General features: G+C 38.3%; 1 protein-coding gene across 1 annotated transcript in view; it reads left to right on the top strand.

Annotated features, from left to right (window-relative positions):
* Positions 1 to 22,786, top strand: part of Myo3a (myosin IIIA) — a 163,927-nt gene that overhangs the window by 20,865 nt on the left and 120,276 nt on the right. The window contains 6 exon segments of the mRNA XM_051205741.1: positions 2,322 to 2,426; positions 3,183 to 3,282; positions 11,753 to 11,829; positions 17,542 to 17,687; positions 19,839 to 19,904; positions 22,433 to 22,588. Of these exon segments, the coding sequence (XP_051061698.1) occupies positions 2,322 to 2,426; positions 3,183 to 3,282; positions 11,753 to 11,829; positions 17,542 to 17,687; positions 19,839 to 19,904; positions 22,433 to 22,588 (650 nt within the window).

The following is a 22,786-nucleotide window of genomic DNA, read 5'->3' as shown; positions in this document are numbered from 1 at the left end:
GGATAATTCATGTGAATATGCAAGAAATGTGCCCAGTGTCCAGTAAATGTTGAAGGCATCTTGTCTGTTACTATCTAATCCAGAAGTGTTTAGCAACCCAGTAAAATTCCACCATATTAGAAAAGATGTTGGAGAAAAATGCATCCAATATTTCGAATTAGAATGCTAGTGTAACATTTGCTTCCACTCCTTTTCTGCCTGTACATTAGTTAGAGGGTCTGTGGGTCCCCAGGCAGTGACAATGATACAGAAGTGGGTGTTGAAGAAGACCTCCTGCCTTGGGAGGAGAGCAGGGCTGAAAGCAGAGTCTATGTGTGTGGCATCAGGGGACCAAGTACTTGCAGAACCCAAGCATCCTTCTGATGTTGTCTTGGTACAGGACAATCGCCCAGTGACCTCTCTTCTCGTATCCACTGCCATATCAGTGTTGGTCTGTACTGCAGATGGGGTGTCTCTTTGAAAGCTTCAGTGAGTCTTAATGGTACCTCGTTTTGCAGAGCTCTGATATGAAAAGTTTCTCTACCCTAGTCTTTCCTCTTGCCCTTTCAGATTCTCCCTGTGTACAGAGAAGGATGCTGGGGAGCAGAGGCAGCATAATACTCCAAACTGTTTCCTAGGGTTTGACTTGCCATATTTACTTCAGTGGTGTTAGAAATTTTGCCCAAAAGGAAGTTTGTTTCTTATTTTTTAAGATTCTTATTTTATTATTATTTTTTTTCTTATTTTACATATTGATCCCAGTTCCCTTTCTCTCCCTCCCATGCCTCCTGACTCCCCTCCCATCCCACCCTCCCCACTTCACAGAAGGGATCATAAAAATCTGTCAAGTCATTTGGAGTAGGGTCTAGGCCTTCCCCCCTGCCTCTAGGCTAAGGGAGTATCCTTCCATGGGGAACGTGCTCCCATCATGCACCAGGGATACATCCTGGTTCCACTGTCAGAGGTCCAGTAGACTACCCAGACCTTTTAACTGAGACCCATGTTCAGGGGGTCTGAGTCGCTATAATGCTGGTTTCCCAGCTATCGGTCTGAGAGTCCATTAGTTTCCCCTTGTTAGGTCAGCAGTCTCTGTGGGTTTCTGTAGCCTGGTCTTGAACCCCCCCCCCCTTTTTTCTTTTTTTCTTTTTTTTTTTTCTTTGTGTGTGTGTGTGTGTGTGTGTGTGTGTGTGTGTGTTTCTTATTTTACATATCGATCCCAGTTCCCTCTTCCTCCCTCACTCCCTTCCCCCTCCCCCAACCACCCTTCCATCCCATTCCCACCACCACCACATTCCACAGGGAGGGTAATGCCTTCCAGATTTTGTTGATCCCTTTTCTTATCACTCCTCCCTCTCTGCAACTGGATTCCAGGAGTTCTGCTCAGTGTTTAGCTGTGGGTGTCTGTTTCTGTTTCCATCAGCTACTAGATGAGGGCTATATGACAGCATATAAGTTAGTTATCAATCTCGTTATCAGGGAAGGGCATATAAGGTAATCTTTCCACTGTTGCTCAGATTGTTAGTTAGGGTCACCCTTGTAGGTCTGTGGAGATTTCGCTAGAGTCAGTTTTCTCTTCAAACCTATAATGGCTCCCTCTATTATGATATCTCTATTTTTTTGCTCTCGAGAATCTTGGAACTTGAAGAAACCATCCTAAGTGAGGTAACCCAGTCACAAAAAGAGGAACATGGTATGTGCTCACTCATATATGGATTTTAGACCTAGAGCAAAGGATCACCAGCCTATAATACACACCACCAAAGAAACTAGGATATAAGGAGGAACCTAAGAGATTCATACAAGGTCCCTCACAGAAGGAAAAAGGAACAAGATCTCCTGAGCATATTTGGGGTGGGGGGCAGTGAGTGGAGAGGGAGTTAGGAAGAGAAGGGAAGGAGAGGAGAACAGGTGGGACCAGGAAGATTGAGTCGGGGGACAAATAGACGAGGTTTGTTTATTTTTAAAGTACACATTTAAAGTAGTATATATCCATTGACACTATTGCATTATGCTAACTGAAATATAGGAAGTCAGCATTGCTTTTAAGGCTCACATCCTAAACTGGAATAACTCGTAAAATCACAATTCTTATCCTTAAATTTAAGTAGAAGATTTTCTTCTAAAAGTTCATTTAGATGAAACCCGTGTTCTAGTTATCAGTCATATGAAAGCATAAATCTCTATCTTCCTTTCATTTATGATTTCATGAAGATAATGAAAGTCACTTATGAGACCACTTACAACAAGATACTGAAACAATGTTTTGAAACATTTTAAGAAAATCTTTTACAGCAAGAATTTTAAAACAATCTGTTTGTTCTAATGTCCATGCTCATTTCCAGCTATGCAATGGGGGATCAGTGACTGATCTTGTGAAAGGATTTCTGAAGAGGGGAGAAAGAATGAGTGAGCCTATAATTGCATATATTTTACATGAAGCGCTAATGGTAAGTCCATTTGAATTCTCTGTTCGATAGTTAGGAAGTAGCTCTAACTAAATAAAAATGCAGATGCTACTTTAAAAATATAACTGTAATAGTATTGACTAATGCAGGGCCAAATGCAGCCTAGATATTAAACACAGACAATGTGGGGTTTTCATTAGAAGTCAACTTTGTGTCAATAGGATCCTGATTTCTGATCTTAGGTATTTTTTATTTGTATATATTAAGATAGAAAATACATTTTCTAGTAGTTATATTTTCATTTGCCACTATCTTAAATAAGTGTACTTAGAATATTTTCCCTTTTTTTTTGAATCAATACTTTTTTAAGACTGGAGGGCCAGGGAGATGGCTCAGCAGGTAATAGTGCTTGCTGCCAGGAATAATGATGTGAGTTTAGTCGTGGAACCCACATAGTGGAAGGAAACTAACTCCTACAAGTTGTCTTCTGACTTCCACAGGCTCATACATGCATGCAAGCATGTGCGCGCGCGCGCGCACACACACACACACACACACACACACACACACACACACAGGCAAATAAGTGAATGTAATAAAAATTGTAGATTGTTGGGGAAAGTTGAGAAGTGTACTCTTTTTTGTGGCTTTCTATGGAGTCCAAGTTGGAAAAGATACATTTGGGTTTGACTAACTCAATACAAAATGTTAGTATTGGAATGCTGGTTTTAACATGTATTTGGTATTGATTCTTTGTTTTATACCTTTAAGAATCATTGTACAATTTCCACCTTCCAGGGACTTCAGCATCTGCACAGCAACAAAACTATCCACCGTGATGTCAAAGGGAATAACATTCTGCTGACTACTGAAGGTGGAGTAAAGCTAGTAGATTTTGGTAAGTTTTCTTGAAAGTACATAAGGAACTAGCATGATTTTATCTAACAGATTTGCCTTTCCTGCGTTGAAAGTAAGAAAGCAAATCAGCATCTTTCAGATAATTTGGCAAATGTGCCTTCCGGCTTCTGAGTCACCCAGTTTAACCCCAGATATCTCTGTCTCTCTATCTGTGTCTCTCTCTGTCTCTCTCTCTTTGACACACACACATACACAGAGTTTGTCCTCTAGAACAGGCAGCATCCCAAATGATACAAATGATGAAATGTATTCTGAGAGGCCACTGACTGTCCTCTGTTAGTGATTGCTTTAAAAAGGGACACATGTCCAAATCCAGGATTAGAGATGAGAGATTTTCAAGGATCACTGGCAATCACTTTGAGATCACTTATCCTTAGGGATAAGCAGGAGACACAGGAAAAGATGTTTTTGAGAGTCTATGTGTCTTGTCATGATGCCTAAAAGGTCTTTGTTCACCCTTGTGATCAAGGTTCTCTCCTGAAGAAGGCACAGCTGAGCAAAGAAAGAATAGGGGGAGGTCCTGGATGACATGATTCAGCCAAAAGATCAAGTACTTTTCTGCCTACATTTTCTCTGTTATGTGGCATAGTAAACTTCCCTGTTTAGTTTACTAAGTCAGCTGTTTCTGTGTGGTGGACCAAGATATGATGAGCACTTCATCTGGAGAGATGTTTTTCACTTTGAAGGTGATTCTGTACTCTGCCATGTTTGAACTTCTAAGCATGTTACAGTACTGACAGTACTCCAGAACATCTCAGTGTTGTTCTTAGACATTCTCTCCTTTCCTCTCTTTGGGTCCCAACTTGTGCTTCAAAATCCCGTGAGCTTCTTTATTTTTAATTTTATCACACAGAATTATTTGGTCTTACATTTAAGACACTCAGAAATACATGTAGATAGTCAGAGTCTTTCACAACCAAGATTGTGCCTCATTCTATTCTACAGAAATATTGCTTTAGACATAGCAGTTCACTGAATACAAATTGAATCGACAAACTTCCTATCTCTTGCATTATGGAAACTGAAGCTCAACAAAATTGACTGATTAAATTTAGAAATGATTGTAAAGTTCAAGTCTACAATACCCTCATGCTTGAGTTATCCCAGGCTTGATTTTCAGAGTATGCAAAGATCTGACAAATAGCATGCCCACCCAATATGCATTGCACAGTATTGTTAATTTCACCTGAAGTTTTGCAAATTGCTGAACAGCACTGAGCCTGAGTGTGAATACCTGATTCATAAACCAAGTGCAGCCAATCTATGTTGATGACTGAGTTTAAAGCCAGACGATTGAATGAGCGGGTATAATAAGGACTTTTGTTTGAAGTTCAAAATAGCAAGAACAATGAAACACTATGCCCCATTGCTCCACAGGAAGGAGCATTATTCTACCTAGAAAATAATTCTATCTCCATTCTAAGACATACCTGGTGGAGAACTTGATATTGAACTTGAGCTTGCTCTCAAATGTATAGTCTATATTAACAGAGGTTTAAAAACAACTATAAACATCTCCAGACACTAAAGAAAAAATATGAAAAGCCAGTGGCCTTGACAAAGTACTTTCAGAGATGTTTTCCAAAGTCAATTAAAAATATTTATCTAGATTAAGTAAGATGGTTGCTTTGTTTCTAGGTGTTGTTTGTTTGTTCTTTTGTTTTGTTTTGTACTATTAAACCCTGTGTCTCCCAGACAAGCACTGTATCAAACTTTGCTTCCAGCCCTAGGTAACCTTGTATAAGACATCTTTACAAAAACATGGATAAAGAACAAAATGAGAGCTTTGGCTTTAGATTATTTTGTTTGTAGACTGTCAGCAATCATTACAAAATAGGGCCAGTTGTCTATTAAATGTGTTCTTGGTGTCCAGTGCCCAAGTCATATTATTTGAATGTAAGATAATGTTTATATTTTTCTTGGACATTAGTTTCTTATGAATTAAAAACTCAAGGGTAGTGGGTATGCACATGTGTTAACAATGCTCTTTGAGAGAAGGAATAAGATGTAGTAAAGCACAAGCAGACTAGTGAGCTGGTAAACATTTTTAATGAGCTGCATCAGTGGTCATGGGCGCATGCTCAGTCAATAAATAAAATGAGCTCTCCGGAGATAAACTTCTTTAGGCAGGTCAACTAATGTTGAAAAAAGCAATCCTTATCTAGAATAGGAAATGAAAAAGGAACTCAGTTTAAAGGCAGCCCCCAGCTTTCCTTTCTGTGGGTTTTTCCCTGGGGAATAGCCTTTCTAAAACAGCATTTAGCATTTGAACACAGAAGCAGGAGATCCACATCTTGTGATTTATTTAGACATCATTCTTATGACAGAATAGTTTGTGGCTTTAAATCTCTCATTATTCACATGCCCCATTTTATACTAAATCCCTAATATATAATGTAGGTCAGAGAGAAGTTGTGACTTAGTCATCAATAAGCCACTTGTTAGGATCAAATGAGGAAGGTGAACTTGAATTTTAAAACTAGAAGTACCCTGTTCTTTCTTCCCAAGAATTCAGAAAAGAGCCATTCATAGGATGGAAAACGAGCACTCTAAAGGGGATGCTTAGATCCCAACAGAGGTAAGGAAGGTGTCCACACTGTGAGGGTGTTGATCTTTGTGGCATGGGATGGTGTTGTGTCCCCAAGTGGAACAAAAATGGCATCTATGAGGGGTGGTAGCGGTGATGTCAACTGGGTGTTCAGGCCTAAAGTGAGGTGAAGGCAGCATCTGCATAGTGGTGCTAGAGGGGGCTGGAGACTGCAGCCTTGACATTAACCAGGAAGTTAACCAGGACTTCTGCCTGATCAAGAAAAGAATGCCAAATATGAAGAGGAATAATATACATGTAGGTATTAAAATAGGTATAATAATACAAGCCCCATACTCAGGAGAGCTCAGTCAACACAAACTAGATAGATTTCATTTTTTTTTAAAGAGAGAGAATGTAAAATTGGGTGCTTAAGGAGATGGGATTGAGGGAAGGGAATGAATTAGATCAAAATATAAATTTTTCAAAGAATAAATAAAAATACTATTTTAAAAAAGAGTATGTGTATTGTGAATTGTGTGTGTACATCTATTCCCTCACCATCTCCACTAATGAAGAGCACACCTCTCATCTGGATTTTGTTTTAAAATAACAATTTCTAACTAAGAGGAAGTCAGGGCTTTTAAAGAAAGAATCATTTAGGGCTATGTAAGACAGCCCAGAACCTATTTGTCCAAAACATTAAAAAATTTCTCAATGAATGAGGACACATGTCAAATGAAGACAGATGTCAGCTTGGGGAGCAAGGTCCACTCATCACATCTGGGAGCATATGAGCATTAAAATGATAATGATGATGTGACCATGGAAATCCATTGAACAAAACAGAAGTCCGTTAATCCACACTGCCATACATATGTGCATAAATAGATGAGAGAAGTAAAAAACCCTTCATCACAGATAAAGATAGAAGGAATAGTAGAATTTTAAGTCATCATTTATCTGTCACTATAGTAATAATTATTCCAATAGATGCCTAGGTTAATGGGTTAAATTTTTATTAGAAATAGGGTAGTCTCAATTTGGAAATACCTGCCACAAAGCATTTATTAGACAAAAAGGGAAAAGAGAAATTTCATGAAAGAGAAGTCTACAGATAGGTGACAGTCAAGTCAGAGTGAACACGACTGGTCACGGGAAGAATGAAATCCACTTGACCTGGCAGGATGAACCATGTGTCACATCCATTGTATTCCTGCCAAAGCTCAAATCATGAGGTTATTTCCACCAATTCAAACTGGTGAGTAGTCTATGATCTAACTGACCTAAAATTTGAAAAAAAATGTCCAGGTTTTGAGATTCAAGGAACAATGGAAGAGCTGGTCAGACCGCAGGTCACAGAGAACATGAACTTGGGTGTGTTTTGCTTTTGCTGTAATGGGCAATTTTGGTAGCATTGTTGAAACTTGAAGTTTGCACATTACATGATAGAGTATATGAGTTAAAACCTAGCAAATTTGATGATCATAAAAAAGGAATATTTTTGTGTGTAGAAATTACAGACTCTTTAGGGATGGGAAAGGAATTGTCTTGGCCCCATCTACTACCAAAGGAGGCAGGCCTTCAAAAAATAAATGAAATTAAAACCTTGTATCACTTTTACCAACTTTTAGCTAACTCTGGGATTAGGTTGAAAGAAAGAAAGAAAGAAAGAAAGAAAGAAAGAAAGAAAGAAAGGAAGGAAGGAAGGAAGGAAGGAAGGAAGGAAGGAAGGAAGAAAAAAGTAAGGTCAGGTATGGTGGCTATCACTTTTAATCCTGGCATTTGGAGGCAGAAGCAAGTGGGTCTCTGTCTCTGTCTGTGAGTTCCAGGCCTGACTGGTCTACATAGAGAGGTACAGGCTAACCAGGGTTGACAGTGAAACCCTGTCCCTAAAACTAACAACAAGGCAAACAACAGAAGCCCTTCCTTTCAGTCCATGTGCCCGCTGAGACCTTTACTTCACCATGAATATATGGGTAGGAATCCCACACCCAGGTAGACCAAGAAGCAGAGCACTCTTCTTGTTTGCTGTTTTTCACCTTTCTATTCAGCTTGGGACTGCAGCCCATAGTACATTGCCACCCACATTTAAGGTGGGACTTCCCTCTCCTCTTAAACCTCTCTGGAAACACCTGTACAGACAATCCAAGGATAAACCTCTCTGGCAGTGGTTCTCACCCTTCTTAATGCTGTGACCCTTTTACGCAGTTCCTCATGTTGTGGTGACCTCCAACCATAAACTTATTTTCCTTGCTACTTCATAGATGTAATTTTGATACTGTTATGAATCAGAATTTAAACATCTGTGTTTGCAATGGTCTTAAGCAACCCATATAAAAGGGCCATTCGACCCCCCCAAAGGTGTCTTGACCCATAGGTTGCAAACTACTGTTCTAGGTGTTTCTCAAATCAATCCATTTTAAAATTATCTTAGAAGTAACATATTAAATATTTATGCCATCTCTCTAAAACTCCGAATAAATTCCTGCACACCAGTATAAATCATATGCATGTCTCTTCCTGGATCTGGGACTTCTGCAATAGGAACAGTCAGCAAGGCTTGATCACTGGGCCCAGAATAGTCTGAAAATTCCCCAGCAGAGCAAAAGGCTGACTCATTAGCATAAGCCTGTGTCATGTCCCTGTGGCTGTGCTTCTGAGTGGATCGTGGCCCGACTGTTCAGCCCTGATCTCCACTTGGCCTCCTGTTCCCTTCCATAGTGTCTCACCATCTTAACTTTTCTGCCTGGAATTTTCCACCTTTCAGCATCTTCTCTCTTGAGACGGTTATGTAACCATTCATTTTGTTGACTTATTTCTTTTGTTACTCTCTGGACAAAATGCCTTTCCTAATCTTTTTATTTCCTGGGACTACTGAACTCATGCTTGGGATCCTTGTAGTCTTTTAGAGTAACTTAGGCCAATTTTCCACAATTTTGTGTTTTTTAATCTTCTTAGCTGTTTTTCTTAGGGGAATTTATGGTGAGTAAAAATGAAGCTAATTCTAAAAAATTGCTTCCTCTCAGCTTTGTTTCACTCACCCAAAAGTTAGACTTTGTGGCAAGATACCTATGGGCTTGAATCTCAGTGACTGTGAGGCTTAAGGCGCATTGCAGAAGCATTACCAAAATGCGTCCTTGGGTCCTGCTGTCTCCGAATTGGATTCGTGACTGACTTTTTAATATTTTAATCACCTAATATCCTCAAGAGCCCCTTTCTCTACATAGTTGTATTTTTCACTGTGTCCATGTGTTTTCATTGCTTACCACAGTTTGCTCCAGAAGCAGTGACATGTAACTTGTTTTTTCTTAAAGATCTTAGCACACACTAAATGTTGCATGAGATCCCAAGGGTGCTGCCAGTGGTCGTTGTAGGGGATATCAACACCAGCATGTGTGCAAACTGTTATTGACATTCAGGAGTAGTTATACCTCTGTCTAGTTATTACTGTTACACCATCCCTTAAAACAGCTGTCAGTGGAAAGAACTGCCTCTGCTTCTACAGGCAGTGAGTTTATTTAGAATTTTCTTGAAAAGCATTCAACATATTTGGTCAAAACTCCTGGAGTTCAAGTTTTTACCTCAGAAAATCCTTAATGCTGAATAGATATAAACTAGAAATGCAATATGATTTCCTATAAACCCAGAGCCACTCAGCCTTAAAAAGTCAAGATTGCCTGTTGTTCTTGTGAATTTGCTATTTGAGGTCTGAACTTACCGGGACTTTGTATTTAGAGTTTCTTTATTCTAAGCAATAGAAGCTAATTCTGAGCATTGTTAAACAAGGATGTTGCAGACAGCACAGGCTGCTTACAAAACTGAGAGAGAAGCTAGGGGTATGGTCAACCTGGACCTCAGGAGGGAATGAACTTACTAGGTGAAGACTTAAAGCCTTCTTATTGCCAGATGAGCTCTGATACTTTGCCCCCTTAAGTGCTTCTATTCATAATTCACATTTTAAAGAAAAATAATGATATGATAGGGTCATATGCCATGCCTCTAGATTCTGTCCTTATTACCCTTCCCTTTTGCATTTCCTGTATCATGTAGCAAGATGCTCTTTGCAAGCCATCTTTGTATAAATCTCAACACTAGATCTGATGAAACCACTTAACCAAAAATACAAGTTCTCATATTTATACCTAGAAAAATGTTGATTAGCTTAAAAAGTCACTTTCTTGCTAGGAACAAACCTTGATTTTTTTACTCAGTTAGGTGTAGTTTTATTTTTTTATTTTCTTCTTGGTTACATCTCATTTAAATGACATTTAGTTTTCATAAATAATTGAATACCCTTAGAATAAGTTTTAGAAAAATTTGTAATAATTTTAAATTAAAAATTTCTTTAAAAATTCCATCTATATAAATTACTATATTATAATATAGTCTGATTTTAAATTACATTTATTTTAGTTCATAGAAGATATAAAGCAAAATAGAATGCTAAGAATTATATTTAATTTTTCTCAGTTATAAAATATCTGGAACAGAGGTATATTTTGGGAAAGATATATTATGGGTTAATGTCTTTTTCACATGTTTTGTTGGTAAATATTGAAGGTGAACTTTAAAGAATTTATTAGATAATTGCTCTTGAATTTGAAAAAAATATATAGTAAAGAAGATTTTCTTTAAAATAATTTGTGTTTTGCAGGCAAAATTTTAAAGAGAATGAGTTAGGACCATGTTTATGCCCAGCTAGAAGAGTTCATTAACAGCAGCCACTAATACAGAAACAGAGTATAGTCACTACCAGACTGGTTAAGAATGCTATCATGGCCAAATCTAGTCTTTTAATTCCATAGCAAAAAATAGATGTTATCTTAAAGGAACAAAGTCTCAATACTTTCCTCTACTGGGCTCATCTGATGAGCAGCAAGAGGTCGCCTTCTTGGAACTCACTGAGGAGGGGACTGGATTAAGCAGGGTCATCAAAAGTGAAAGCTTGTGGCTTAAGTGGAGGTCATCAAGTCCAGTGGCCTGGAGCACTGCATCTTGGGAGGCGGCAGCCACATGAGGAGTATGTATGAAAATCAAGGAAGAGATCTCAACATTTTTTTGAAGTTTAGGAGGAGTATTTTCTAACCAGATGGAAGAAATAGAATGGTGGTCAGAACGTTTAGTTATACATGTTCATTATAGTTTGTAATCTCTCTAAAGAAAAAAACAGATCCTAACTGGATGGTCATGAGAAGTGTAAGAGGATGTAGCTACCTCAGAAAGCAAGAGGAAATGGTTGTCAACACTTTAATCAACATAAGGAAACATAACCATCGGAGGAGATAGATATGCTTAAATTTGTTTAAACATTGCAGTGCGTATGCATACCGAGACATCATGAGATTTCGCATAAATGTGCATAACTTTGTGGATTTTCATTCAATTAAAAAAAAAGAATTTAAATTCTAAAAAGGAACAGATGCTTGCGGGTGTTGGTTTAGGTAGACGAATGTTGTTTGGAATGTTTAATCAGAGGACGTGTAACTTGGACAAAATTAGTAAAGTAATTGTAAGTGCATTCTCAATTCAACTGCTATGGGTGTATCACCCTATAAAACATTCCTTGGTTTGCTAGAATTTGTTCAGGGGAATAAAGAGGATGGGAAACACCATTCAAATAATAAACACATGTTGAGCTACATGATACAAATAGTTTACTATGTAGACAATCAGAAGAGAAACATCAAGCCTTCAGGCGGGGCTTACATTTGCATAGAATTTGGATATGGAAAATAATAACAGTCCACATTTCAGTAAGACAGAGATCCTGACTTAGATAGACTCCTTAAAGGTGAGGTTCAAGTCCAGAGGCAGCTGTGAGGGAACAGACTCCTGGTGTGCGTTTGTAAGAAAATGTGGGGCAGTTAGCATCGTTTACATGAGTAGTTAATACAGAAACCGCCCCATCTCTCCTCTCTAGGTGTGTCCGCACAGCTCAGCAGTACCAGACACCGCCTGAACACCTCTGTAGGAACACCTTTTTGGATGGCTCCTGAGGTCAGAGAGTTCCCCCCCCCCTTCAAATGTTTAATTTAAATTAAAAACAATCTTATTTTACATACCAATCCCAGTTCCCTCTCCCTCCTGTCCTCCCATTACCCCCACCAGCCCCTCCATGCCACCCCCATCCACTCCTCAGGGAGATGGGGGATCATCAAAGTCTGTCACATCAGAGGTCAGAGAATTTTGGAGGACACAAGTTTAATGTTATTAGACCATTTCTGCCTTTCCTTTTCACATATACTTTTTTCTCCCTAAATGTGCTCCGTGTTATTTTAATGTGGGATTTCTGTGTGGGCAAGGAGAACACAGGGGATGCTGGGTAAACTGGCTGTGAAGGAATGCAGTGAATAAATGAAAAGTGAGTGAGCAAGTCAGATGAGATAAAAGACAACTTGAAGGCTTAATTTTTCTTGAAATTAACTTTTAGTTGTCAAGCATGCATCTGCAGTCTGGATATTTGCATGTCTTATTTTTGCTTTTCATTACTATTACTGTATTTACTTTATTATTATTTAGTGTTTGTTATAGGGTCTCTATATACTCTTCCTTCATCCTTCTAAATGCTAACATTACAGTTGTCATCATTGTTAAGTCTCAGCCCTGCCCAGTCCAGAGTTGCAGTCTGTGCTCAGCTCAGGCAGGACTCCGACCCATTGCATATTCAGCATCTTCAGAAACCATGTGTTTCTGTTTGCCAGGAAAAGCCATTACTTTCCTGTTAGATCCTACAACTCCCAAATCTGGAGAGGGCATCGGGTTCTCCATTAACACAAATAAGCCTCCAACAGATCAAAGCCCTACCAGTTCCGAGGTTGTTCCAGCTAAACTGCCCTCATCCCACAACACAGACCACCCCCCACTAGTCATACAGACACCATTTTTGCTATCTTCTCTGCTTTTGAGAAAGAGCCCTGCCAATCCCCAGTCTGATGTTCTCTGTCTTTTCTCTCTGCCCCACCCCATCCCACACCAAGCCGTATTGTTGGCATTTTGATCCCCAATACACCTTTATTTCTACTCATGGAGCAGTCAGTCTAGTTCAGTGGTTTCACTGTGCTCTCACTTATGTCCACTACCTGGCTACATTTTGTTTTTAAATAATAATAAACATTTTGTGAGAACCATTGGCTTTGTTGGGTTAAATTCACGTCTGTCAACCCATGTGCTAAGTTCTTATGTTCAATCACCAGCCTGGGAACTAAATGCAACTTCAGTAGATTTTTTCATTATTATCTTGGGGAACTTGTAGATAAACTGCTAAAACGGCTAAAAGTTCAAGAGCCAGACCTTCTCCCAATAGTCCCTATTAATGCCTTTAATCTTTTTAATTATGTTGATCAATAAGAGTGCTTAGTTTTGAAAACTCTCTCTGCATCCATTGGGAAAGCTCTGCTATTTATATATAATGTTCTAGGGAGCAAAGAGAAGTAATTCAAATGCTACATTAATATTGCAAAATCCAATTACATTTGTTTGAAAATGAAATCCTGCTTTGCTGTTTCTGTTTAACCTTTAATTCAGTTATTACTTATTTTTGAAAAGCTAAAATGTAACATATAGGAAAATAATACAATTTTACTGTTTTTGAAGCTCCAATGAATTAAGAATGTTTTTAACAGGGACCACATCTGAGAGGAATGAAGTTATAGTCATGTAAAAGCCAGCACAAAATTCAATGAGAAAATCTGAAATAAGAACTTCCTCAGAATATATTCTGATATAATATCAGTATTTTTAAACTTTACAGGAGAAGTCACTAAAAATGTAACTCTAGATCCAAAGCCATGTAAATCTATGCCAAATAGTCTACTTTATTTGCATATATTCGTAATTAGAGCATAAGATGATTGTAGGTTTGAGGAACATTTAGGCTTTATGTTTTATGTTAACTTATAGTAACAAAATCATGATTATATATTTCCTTCCCTGCAGTAGAAGCACTCCTTTACATGTGACTGTTAGTCATTGTTTTGATGTCAGTATTTTGTGCCTATCCTCTTCTCTCTGAAATATGTACTCTTTGATCTTGAAGAATACTCTAGCTTTGGTTACGTAAAGCCATTCTTTCCAGTCTGGATTGAAGTGTGCCAGGATTGAAGGGTCAAGTGTTCACAGCAAGTAACAATTACTATACTAAGCTAGAGAATGCACAATGTATGTATACAGATCCAAAGACACCAGGAACATTTTAAACAGACTAGAACACAAGTCCACCCAAACCTACAAGGAAGTGTCCAAAGGTGTGAAGCCAGATAATTGTGTGTTATCCTAAAAGATGTGCATCACCCTGATGAAACAATGTTACTAGAAAAAAATAGTAGTATAAAAGACTGTAAGGAGTATGGTTTTTCTGCCCACCGCCTGGTCTTGGCGCTGCGGCGGGACAAGACCAGGCAGCGGGCAGAAAAGCCATACTCCTTACAAAAGACTATTTTAACCAGGTAGGGTGAGATGCCTACAATCCCCCTACTAGTGAAGGCTGAAGCCTGAAACATATAGGGAAACTCTTAGGAGAAGGGTAGGGGAGACTCCATATTCTGAAACCAAATGTTTATCAGACAAGAATGAAAGGAAGGATACAAGCCCTGAGCTCCATTCCTAGCAGACACAAGCACAAATTAAATCAAGGCCAAGATGTATTAGACAACAAGAGAAAGTTCATATGTATGTATTTTCATGGCTTTGGAGAGACATAGGCCACATGCACTAGATTCATTTCCTAACATCCACAGTTCTTTGTCTATCAGCGGATAAATAGATGTGCTCCATCATCTCCACAGACTAAGATGAAACATTTTCATGTTCCTAAAAGAAAGTTTTACCATGTAAGTATTTCCCTTGTTCCTACACTGCCCTAGTCCAGCATTAATCTAGTTTTAGATGTATGGATTGATCTATTCTGAACAGCTTGTATCAGTGGAAACTGAGCAGGTGTCCCTTGTGTCTGGATTTTCCCCCTGGTTCATTTTCAGGTTCATCTATGCTGTAACACTTACATATTCCTTCTATGGCCAACTAATATTTTACTACTTGTATATACCGCATTCTTTGCTCAAGAGACACTGAGTTTCTACTTTATGGATATTTATGAATAATGCTGCCTTAATATTTACCATATGAAATTTTAAAGTAAATCCTAGGACTTTCACGCTTGCTTGTAGTACTTCCAGAGGAAACATACAGGATAGCTGAGAAAGAAAAGGCCACTCAGCTATGAGACAACAAAGAATAGGAGCAGGGACAAGGCAAACAGATGCTGCTCCAAGGGCTTTGTTCCTGGCTGGGGCCAAGATCAGAAGAAATAAACATGAAGGAACAAGCAGACCAATGTTTAAAGGCCTATAATAAATATATGGATACATTTTTCAGGTGTATATAGATGGTAGATAGTATAACTCTCATTAATCTTTCATCAGTCAGTCATCTACCACTCATCTATCATGTCTATCAAGTACCTACCGTTTTTTCATCTTTCAATTATCTATCCATCTTTCTACCACCTGATACTCACCTATATATCATCTATCAGTATATCAATCATCTATCTACCTATTCTTTTAAAATACTGATAGGTTTATGTTTAGATATTCTGTGTTCTGGCTTTCAGTGTCAGGTCTAAGGGACCCATTCATCATGAAAAAGTAACCTTTCATTAATAGTGAATGTGAAGGTTGCCAGCTCAAATCTTAGAGCCCACACAGGGGTGTTTGATGTTTGTTGGAGTCACTAATGAGAAATTTTCCCCAGACACTGCCAAACTATCGTTAAATGATGGGACTTTAAACAGCTATCACCCCCTAAATTAATATATGTCTTGTGAGATGACATTCACAAAATTCAAAACTTTTAAAATGTAAATAAAGGTTTTCAAGGGCTAGTAAGATGGCTTAGCAAGTAAAAAAAGCTTGTCATCAAGCCTGATGACCTGAGTTCAAAATCTGGAACCCACATGAAGGAAAGAGAGAACTCTTTCAATTTGTTTACTGAACTTCATACACATATTGTCTGTCTATCTGTCTCTCTGTGTGTGTGTGTGTGTGTGCCTTTCTCTTTCTCTTCCCCCCTCTCTCTCTCACTCACACACACACACACACACACACACACACACACACACACACAAATAATGTTTGAAAATAATAGTTATCCTCACTTGACTAAAGCAGAATAATCCATAACTACATTTTAAATATTTATCCCTATCCCATAGATAAATATCAAGGAAACTTCTCTTGCAACAGATAGGGAGACCATTACAGAAAACAACAACAACCAATCAAAATACATAATTAAGGTGCCCAGTCCCATTGGATACATGTACAAACATTCCTGCACCTATGGATCAAAGAGCATTGCAGAGGAGGGGATGGAAAGACTGTAAGAGCCAGAGGGTCAGGGATTTTGTTATGAGATTGTCTCCCCAGTAATTGCAGAACCTATACCCTTAGTCTCACCAATGTGTCTGACTAAACATGAACTGAACAACGATAACAGCAATAGACATGTCAAAATGAAGGGAGGGGCACCACAAGGCCTCAAACCTGCCCAAAGAACTATAGGCAACTAAAGAATGCTGGGAGCAGTAGAAATAGTCTTCCCAAGGAAGTGATAAGTATTTGGTTATCAAATACCAAATGGGCAGTTCTAAAAACACAGATACAAGTAACATTTACAGACTGGGAAGGTTGAGTTTATGTATTTAGAAATATACATGTATGTGCAGACATATGTGCGTGTAACAATAGTTAATGGAAAAGATGCTATAAATTTAAAGAGAACGAGGAAAGTTATATGGGAGAGTTTAGAGGGGGAAGAGAAATGAAAATGATATACTTATAATCTTAAAAATAAAAGAAATAATAAGTGATGGTTTTCACGGTATGAAGCTGAATTTCCTTTTTGTGATCAATAATGTTAACAATGAGCATTTATAGTAGTGGTTCTCAATCTGTGGGTAGAAACCCTTTTGGAATCACATCAGATATTCTACATATCAGATATTTACATTACAGTTCATAATAGCAAAATTACAGCTATGAAGTAGCAATGAAATTGTTTTATGATTAGGGATCATCACTACATGAGGAACTGTATTAAAGGGTGGCAGCATTAGGAAGGTTGAAAACTAGATTTACTTACACCTTACTTACACCTTTAGAAATGTTATAAAGGAAATTAATACAATGATTTTCTGTGGCAGTTGATTAGAGTATCAAATTTTAGAGTGGCTCAAATAAGCCATTGTACCTTTCCATCAGTGTTTATTTTTATTGAATTAACTTTTTTGTTAATAATGGTTTAAGCCACTTGCATTCTTCCAAATTTTTCTCATTGATGCCAGGGTGCTCTCCTCCTTAGCCCTTTTTTGAACAAATACCTCATAGACATTAGCTGTGTGTTTGATCCCATTCCACATAGGCACCATTCTTTCCTCTTTTTGGTATGGTTTCTAAACTATTCCTTTTAATAGACACTTTCCTCATACATCTGCAAACCTGCTATTGTATTATCTTTGCTCAGAATAAAAATATTACTATTTACATGATTCCCTTTCTTTCTAAACTACTACTTTTATCTTTATTCAACTGTCAAACTCCACCAGTTTAAACAGTTGGACTTGTCTCTGAACACTTTGCTGCTTGCTTGTTGAAACCTTTCTGTTTTTGTTTGTTTGTTTGTTTTTGTTTTTTGTTTTGTTTTGTCTTCTAGGTGATCGCATGTGAACAGCAATTAGATACCACTTATGATGCTCGATGTGACACGTGGTCCCTGGGCATCACAGCTATTGAGCTTGGTGATGGAGATCCTCCACTAGCCGAGCTGCATCCCATGAGAGCACTCTTCAAAATACCAAGGTCAGGTGGCCAACAGGTCCAAAATCTGCAACCCATTTCTTTTTCCTTTTTTTGCCATTGACTTGTCACTGTGGAAATACTCAGAAGTATTCTAGAAAGTTTAAAGACAAAGTCCCATGTATGTCTTTGAATTCACTGTGCAGCTGACTTCAGGTTTTCCTGCTTCATCTCTGATGGTGGGCTTACACATGTGCACTAAAATGCCCACCTCAAAGGTGTAGCCTTAGCCACCCTTGAATTTGCCATCTGGTCTTATTACCTTCATATTTTCCTGCCATTATAGCTAGCTAATTTCTCCATTATTTTAAATATGTGTTGGTAAGTTCTAGATGTCTCAGAAAACCAGTATGAAAAAAAGAAAAAAACTCCATCTTAGTTATAGGTGAGCTATTTGTAGAGACCTTTAAGATTTTTCCTGATCCCATAATTTCTACAGAAAACTCACACACAGCTTGTGTTGTCAAGGATCCAGAGAAAGTTGTACATGATAGTCAGTAATTAATCACAGGTTGTGATTTCAACACGTGAAGACATACCTGGGTTGGGTTTGGGGTGCTGAGTGCTGTCATTCTAAAGAAATAATGCCACTATGTTTTGTTCATTCTCAAGTGGGTGCCTTTGGATTATTTTATGTATAATTGAATGTTTCTAACAACAAACATTAAAAGTTGATTTTTAATTTGAAATTTTCTATGTGTTAGCTCAGAATTATAATATTTATATCATTCTTTGTATTTCAGTGTCCAGTGTTATCTCAGGTCTTATAAGAAGTGCTGCTTATTTGGCATGCAGGGGAAACAAGGTTAGCAGAAAGGAAATCCTCCATATACCAGCTTAAAAACATTCTATGAAAATTTTGAAAACAAGAGAAATATGTTTTTGTCATTCAGTGTATAAAGTGAAACCATATATGCCCAAGTCACTCTAGACATGGTATAAACCACCATGTTTAACCCCATGCTATCATCTTGATGACAAGGATACAAACAGAAAGATCCATTGTGCCTGAGTAATACTTAGTGTACAAAGTACATTATGCTAATTATTTCCTACCATTTCTGCTGCTATTCTGTCTTTAAATGAAACTCTGAAAATACTGGCTGTAGAAATATGTTGAAAGGGGGATCTTAAAAGCTACAGTTCCTGGTATTGTGAAATTGTCAAACCTCATTATATGCAAAGAAATCCAGTACATCTCATAAAAAATTTCAGTAAACAAGAAACAAAATAAAATTATTGTCTGAAAAAATAACTTTTTTTAAATGTGCAAATCAGCAATCTAAGAATAGTCCTTAGAACTGAAAGGCACTCTGGCCTGATCTGGTTAGATGTGTAACTGCACTTGGTGTTAATGAGCCTGTACCAACTGTACATTAATTTCATTATAAGCTGTTTAAGGGGCAATGCAGGATTGAAGACAAAGTATTTCCATCCCCCTAACAAAGAGCTGTTCAAATTAACATAAAGCGGCACTTCAGCAAATTTAGCCATCATGGTTGATCAATGTTGCTTGATTACAGAATCCCATCAGCCTCACTGTGAAATGCTGGTCCTTTGTGTGCACAGATGCACCAAAAAGGAAAAGATTTGTTCAGCTTAAAAAACAAAAAGAATTAATAGCAAAATCTTTTAAGTGGCGTTTGGAGCCCTATAGCTAATGGTATTTTCCAGTTCTTTGCTTCTGTCACTTGCAAACACATGTTTCCTGCCTTGTTTCTAGAAACAAAGGAGCAACTCCAGGAGGCATTCTCCCTCCCTGCTGCAGCTTGCTACCTGTTCTGGGCACCTCTGTGCCCCTTGGCTGTTCCTTAGAGGCTTCTGTAGGACTCAGAGATAATATTGGCATTTGATTAATACTGGCAGTTTTTTCCTACGGATTTCAAATAAAAGTCAGATGATTGGGGGGGATAAAATAATAATAAAACTAAATGAAAATTGGTTTATGTTAAATGCTTTCAAAGAAACTAGGAAGCTGTCATTTTGTATAAAGGATAATGAATAGCTAATTATTTTTCTTGTAATTGTGAGAGTGACAATCTTTGATGGTACAGGCAGAACCTGGAACTGCAGTATTTCCTTGGTCTTGGGCTGCTTCTCATATTTCATCCTCAAATCAATGTACAACTTCCAACCTTGATTCTTACTTTCCAGGAATCCACCCCCTAAACTAAGGCAGCCTGAACTATGGTCAGCAGAATTCAATGACTTCATTAGCAAGTGAGTAACAATAGCATCTGAAATAAAACTAACCAATACCAGCCTGCTGTAGCTTTGAATGGTGGGAAGGGAAGCTTTTGTATTGCCACTTGCATCTGAATCCTCCTCTTTTTTCTTGTCTGTTAAACAGTTCCTAGATGTCTCTATCTTTTCCTTAAAAAGACAGAAAGAGAAGGAGAGAGGGAGGGAGGGAGGGAGGGGGGAGGGAGGGAGGGAGGGAGGAAGAGAAAGTGAAAATGAAAAAGAAAATCTATATTATCAGCTAAGGGTTCCATGAATTTACTCATGCTAAATAATGAACTCTTGGCCAAGTTCGTTCACCTCTCTGTAGCCATGCTTCCCAGGACCCTTTTCATCCAGGAGCATGCTCATCGGCTCAACTACCTTTGCAGCACCGTCCTCTGCATCTCCCAGCTGCTCAGTCTATTACCCTTGCAGCCAGTTATTTAAGCCTTCATTTGTCTGCACTCTTACTACAGCCAGGGGTATTTCATTGCTATCAGTTCATGTGAAGATCATATTTATCAAAAGCTTATGTGTTTGAAATACAAAGCACAGTTTCACTTGACAGCTATTTATCAGAAGTGATTTGCCTCTACACTGTTGGAAGTGGGTCAGCCATTTAGAAAAATCAGACCCACTGAGCCTTTTCACAATTTTTACATTAAAGAAGGTAAGGGATGATGCCTGGCTATAAATGGGAGGGAAGATGATGACTTGATGTGCTAACCCACTCTACAAATGCATCCAGGGCGTGACAAGAGCCTTTGATTCAGACACTCAGTGGTCTTGTCTGACTCATTTCCCAGTCTTCTCCTGAGACTCATCTTCCCCAGGCAATTAGTATACTGTCCAATGTGCTGTCCTTCCATTGCTCTCCCACTGGTGACAATTCTAATTTTATTGACTTACCTTTTCTGATGTCCTTCTGTCTAGCTGGACAATAAGCATCTCTAGAACACTGTCGCCTCCCTTGCCACTGTTCTTCCTGTGTCTATCAGAGCCAGGTGGGCATTAGCTATTTGGTAAAGGTGAACTTGAATGAAATAATCCATTCCTCTTCTTATTGCAGATGCAAAAGTGCTATAGATGTAGAAGCTGCTTTGTTCTGTTTAACCAAGAGAACACAAAGAGCACCTGTTCCAGTTTCTAGATAGCTCCAACTTCATTCCATAGCATATTTTATCAAACCTGGGGAAGGCTTTTGGTTAGCCCAATGAAATAAATTATCAAATTATCATCCTGGAGGATCAGAAAGGCTGGTTACTGATTGCAACTGACAGAGCCAAGGACTGGGTGGCAGCTGCTGCTCCTCCCCTTCACCATCCTCCTCTTCCTCCTCTTCTTCCTCTCCTTCCACTTCTTTCCCCCACTTCCTCTTCCTCCTGTTTCTCTTTCTCTTCCTCCTCCCCTTTTCTTCCTTTCCTTCTTGTTTTGAGGCACTGCAGCTGAATTTAGGGCCTCACATATCCTAAGAAAATGTCCCTCCACTGAACTACAGTCTCCAGTCCCTTTTGCACCATATCTTTTGTGTGTTTGTTTTAATTTGAGACAGTGTCTAAGTTACCCAGTCTGGTCTTGAACTCACTCTGTAGCCTGAATGAAGCCCAAAGATTTTGAGCTGTGCCATTAGACCCAGCTTCATTTTTTTCTTACTATTTTGATATCCCCAAATGACAGTCAAATTTTTCACAATGAGGGCATTGTATCTCAGGATCAGAGGGATTCTGGAGCATGGTCAGACATTCATCTAGTGCTTGTTACCCTCATGAGAAGTGTGCTTCCAGTGCAATATAAACTTCTCTGATGAGCACATGAAAATCATGCTGACCTATGATTCCCACCAATCAGTCAAGGGATTTTTGCCCCCTAGTGACTACTAAGAACTGGTCAAATCTTTATTACAAATATTTGAAGACAGCTGCCATAATCAAATAAATACCCCCCCCATATACTCACATGCTTTTCTGTGATACCATCCCATGCAAGTGTGTTCACCAACCTTATCCTTCCTCACAAATATGCCATGATCGATCTGTTCAGAGATGTGATACTCATTATAATATCTACCACATGAACTCACAAAATCTCTGTTGGTGTGGAAGCTAAGCCTTTTTAGCAGATTAACTTTCTATTAAATTACCAGAAATATATTGATTAAAAAATCTTAAAAGCATGGTGAAGTGAAACTAAAGTGTTTGTGTTAAATTTATATAAACATTAATGCCTCCACTCTTGAATGACTTGGAAAGGAGACTTTGAAATGGAGACAGAGTTTGATTATCACTATGCAGCATTGCTTGCTGGGAAATGAATGAAAGTGGTATTGGTTGAACTACAGTATGATCCCTTAGAGATATGGGTACTATTATAAACATGTATAACATTGCCATTTCATGTGTTTGAGATCTGCTTTGAATTGACATTCGTGAAAAGCATCAAGTCTGGGTAGATTTTTTTAAAATTTGGATGATAATTTCAAAACTCTAACTTAGATAATAACTACAGATTCTTTTTTACCAATGCAGATGCTTGACCAAAGATTATGAAAAGCGTCCAACAGTGTCAGATCTTTTGAAGCATAAATTCATTACTCAGATCGAGGGCAAAGATGTGATGCTACAAAAACAACTAATGGAATTCATTGATATTCATCAGTCCTTGGGAAGCACAGAGAAGGCCAGGTAATTGAACAGCATGTTGGGTTTCAAAAATGAAGTGTCTCATAAAATTAAGATTCCATAAAATTCTACTAAAGTGAAAGGAACTCAAATGTCCACAGTGTGACTTGAATTTAATGGGATTTTTGCATGGAAAGCAAATGTCACTTGTTGGGTCCACATCTTCCATAATGTTCAAAATGCTGGCAACATTTTTTTTAA

Source organism: Phodopus roborovskii, unplaced genomic scaffold (assembly GCF_943737965.1).
Source record: "Phodopus roborovskii unplaced genomic scaffold, PHOROB, whole genome shotgun sequence".
NCBI classification, from domain to species: Eukaryota; Metazoa; Chordata; class Mammalia; order Rodentia; family Cricetidae; genus Phodopus; species Phodopus roborovskii.
The sequence above is the reverse complement of the archived record's forward strand: the minus strand, read 5'-3'. Positions and strand labels throughout refer to the sequence as shown.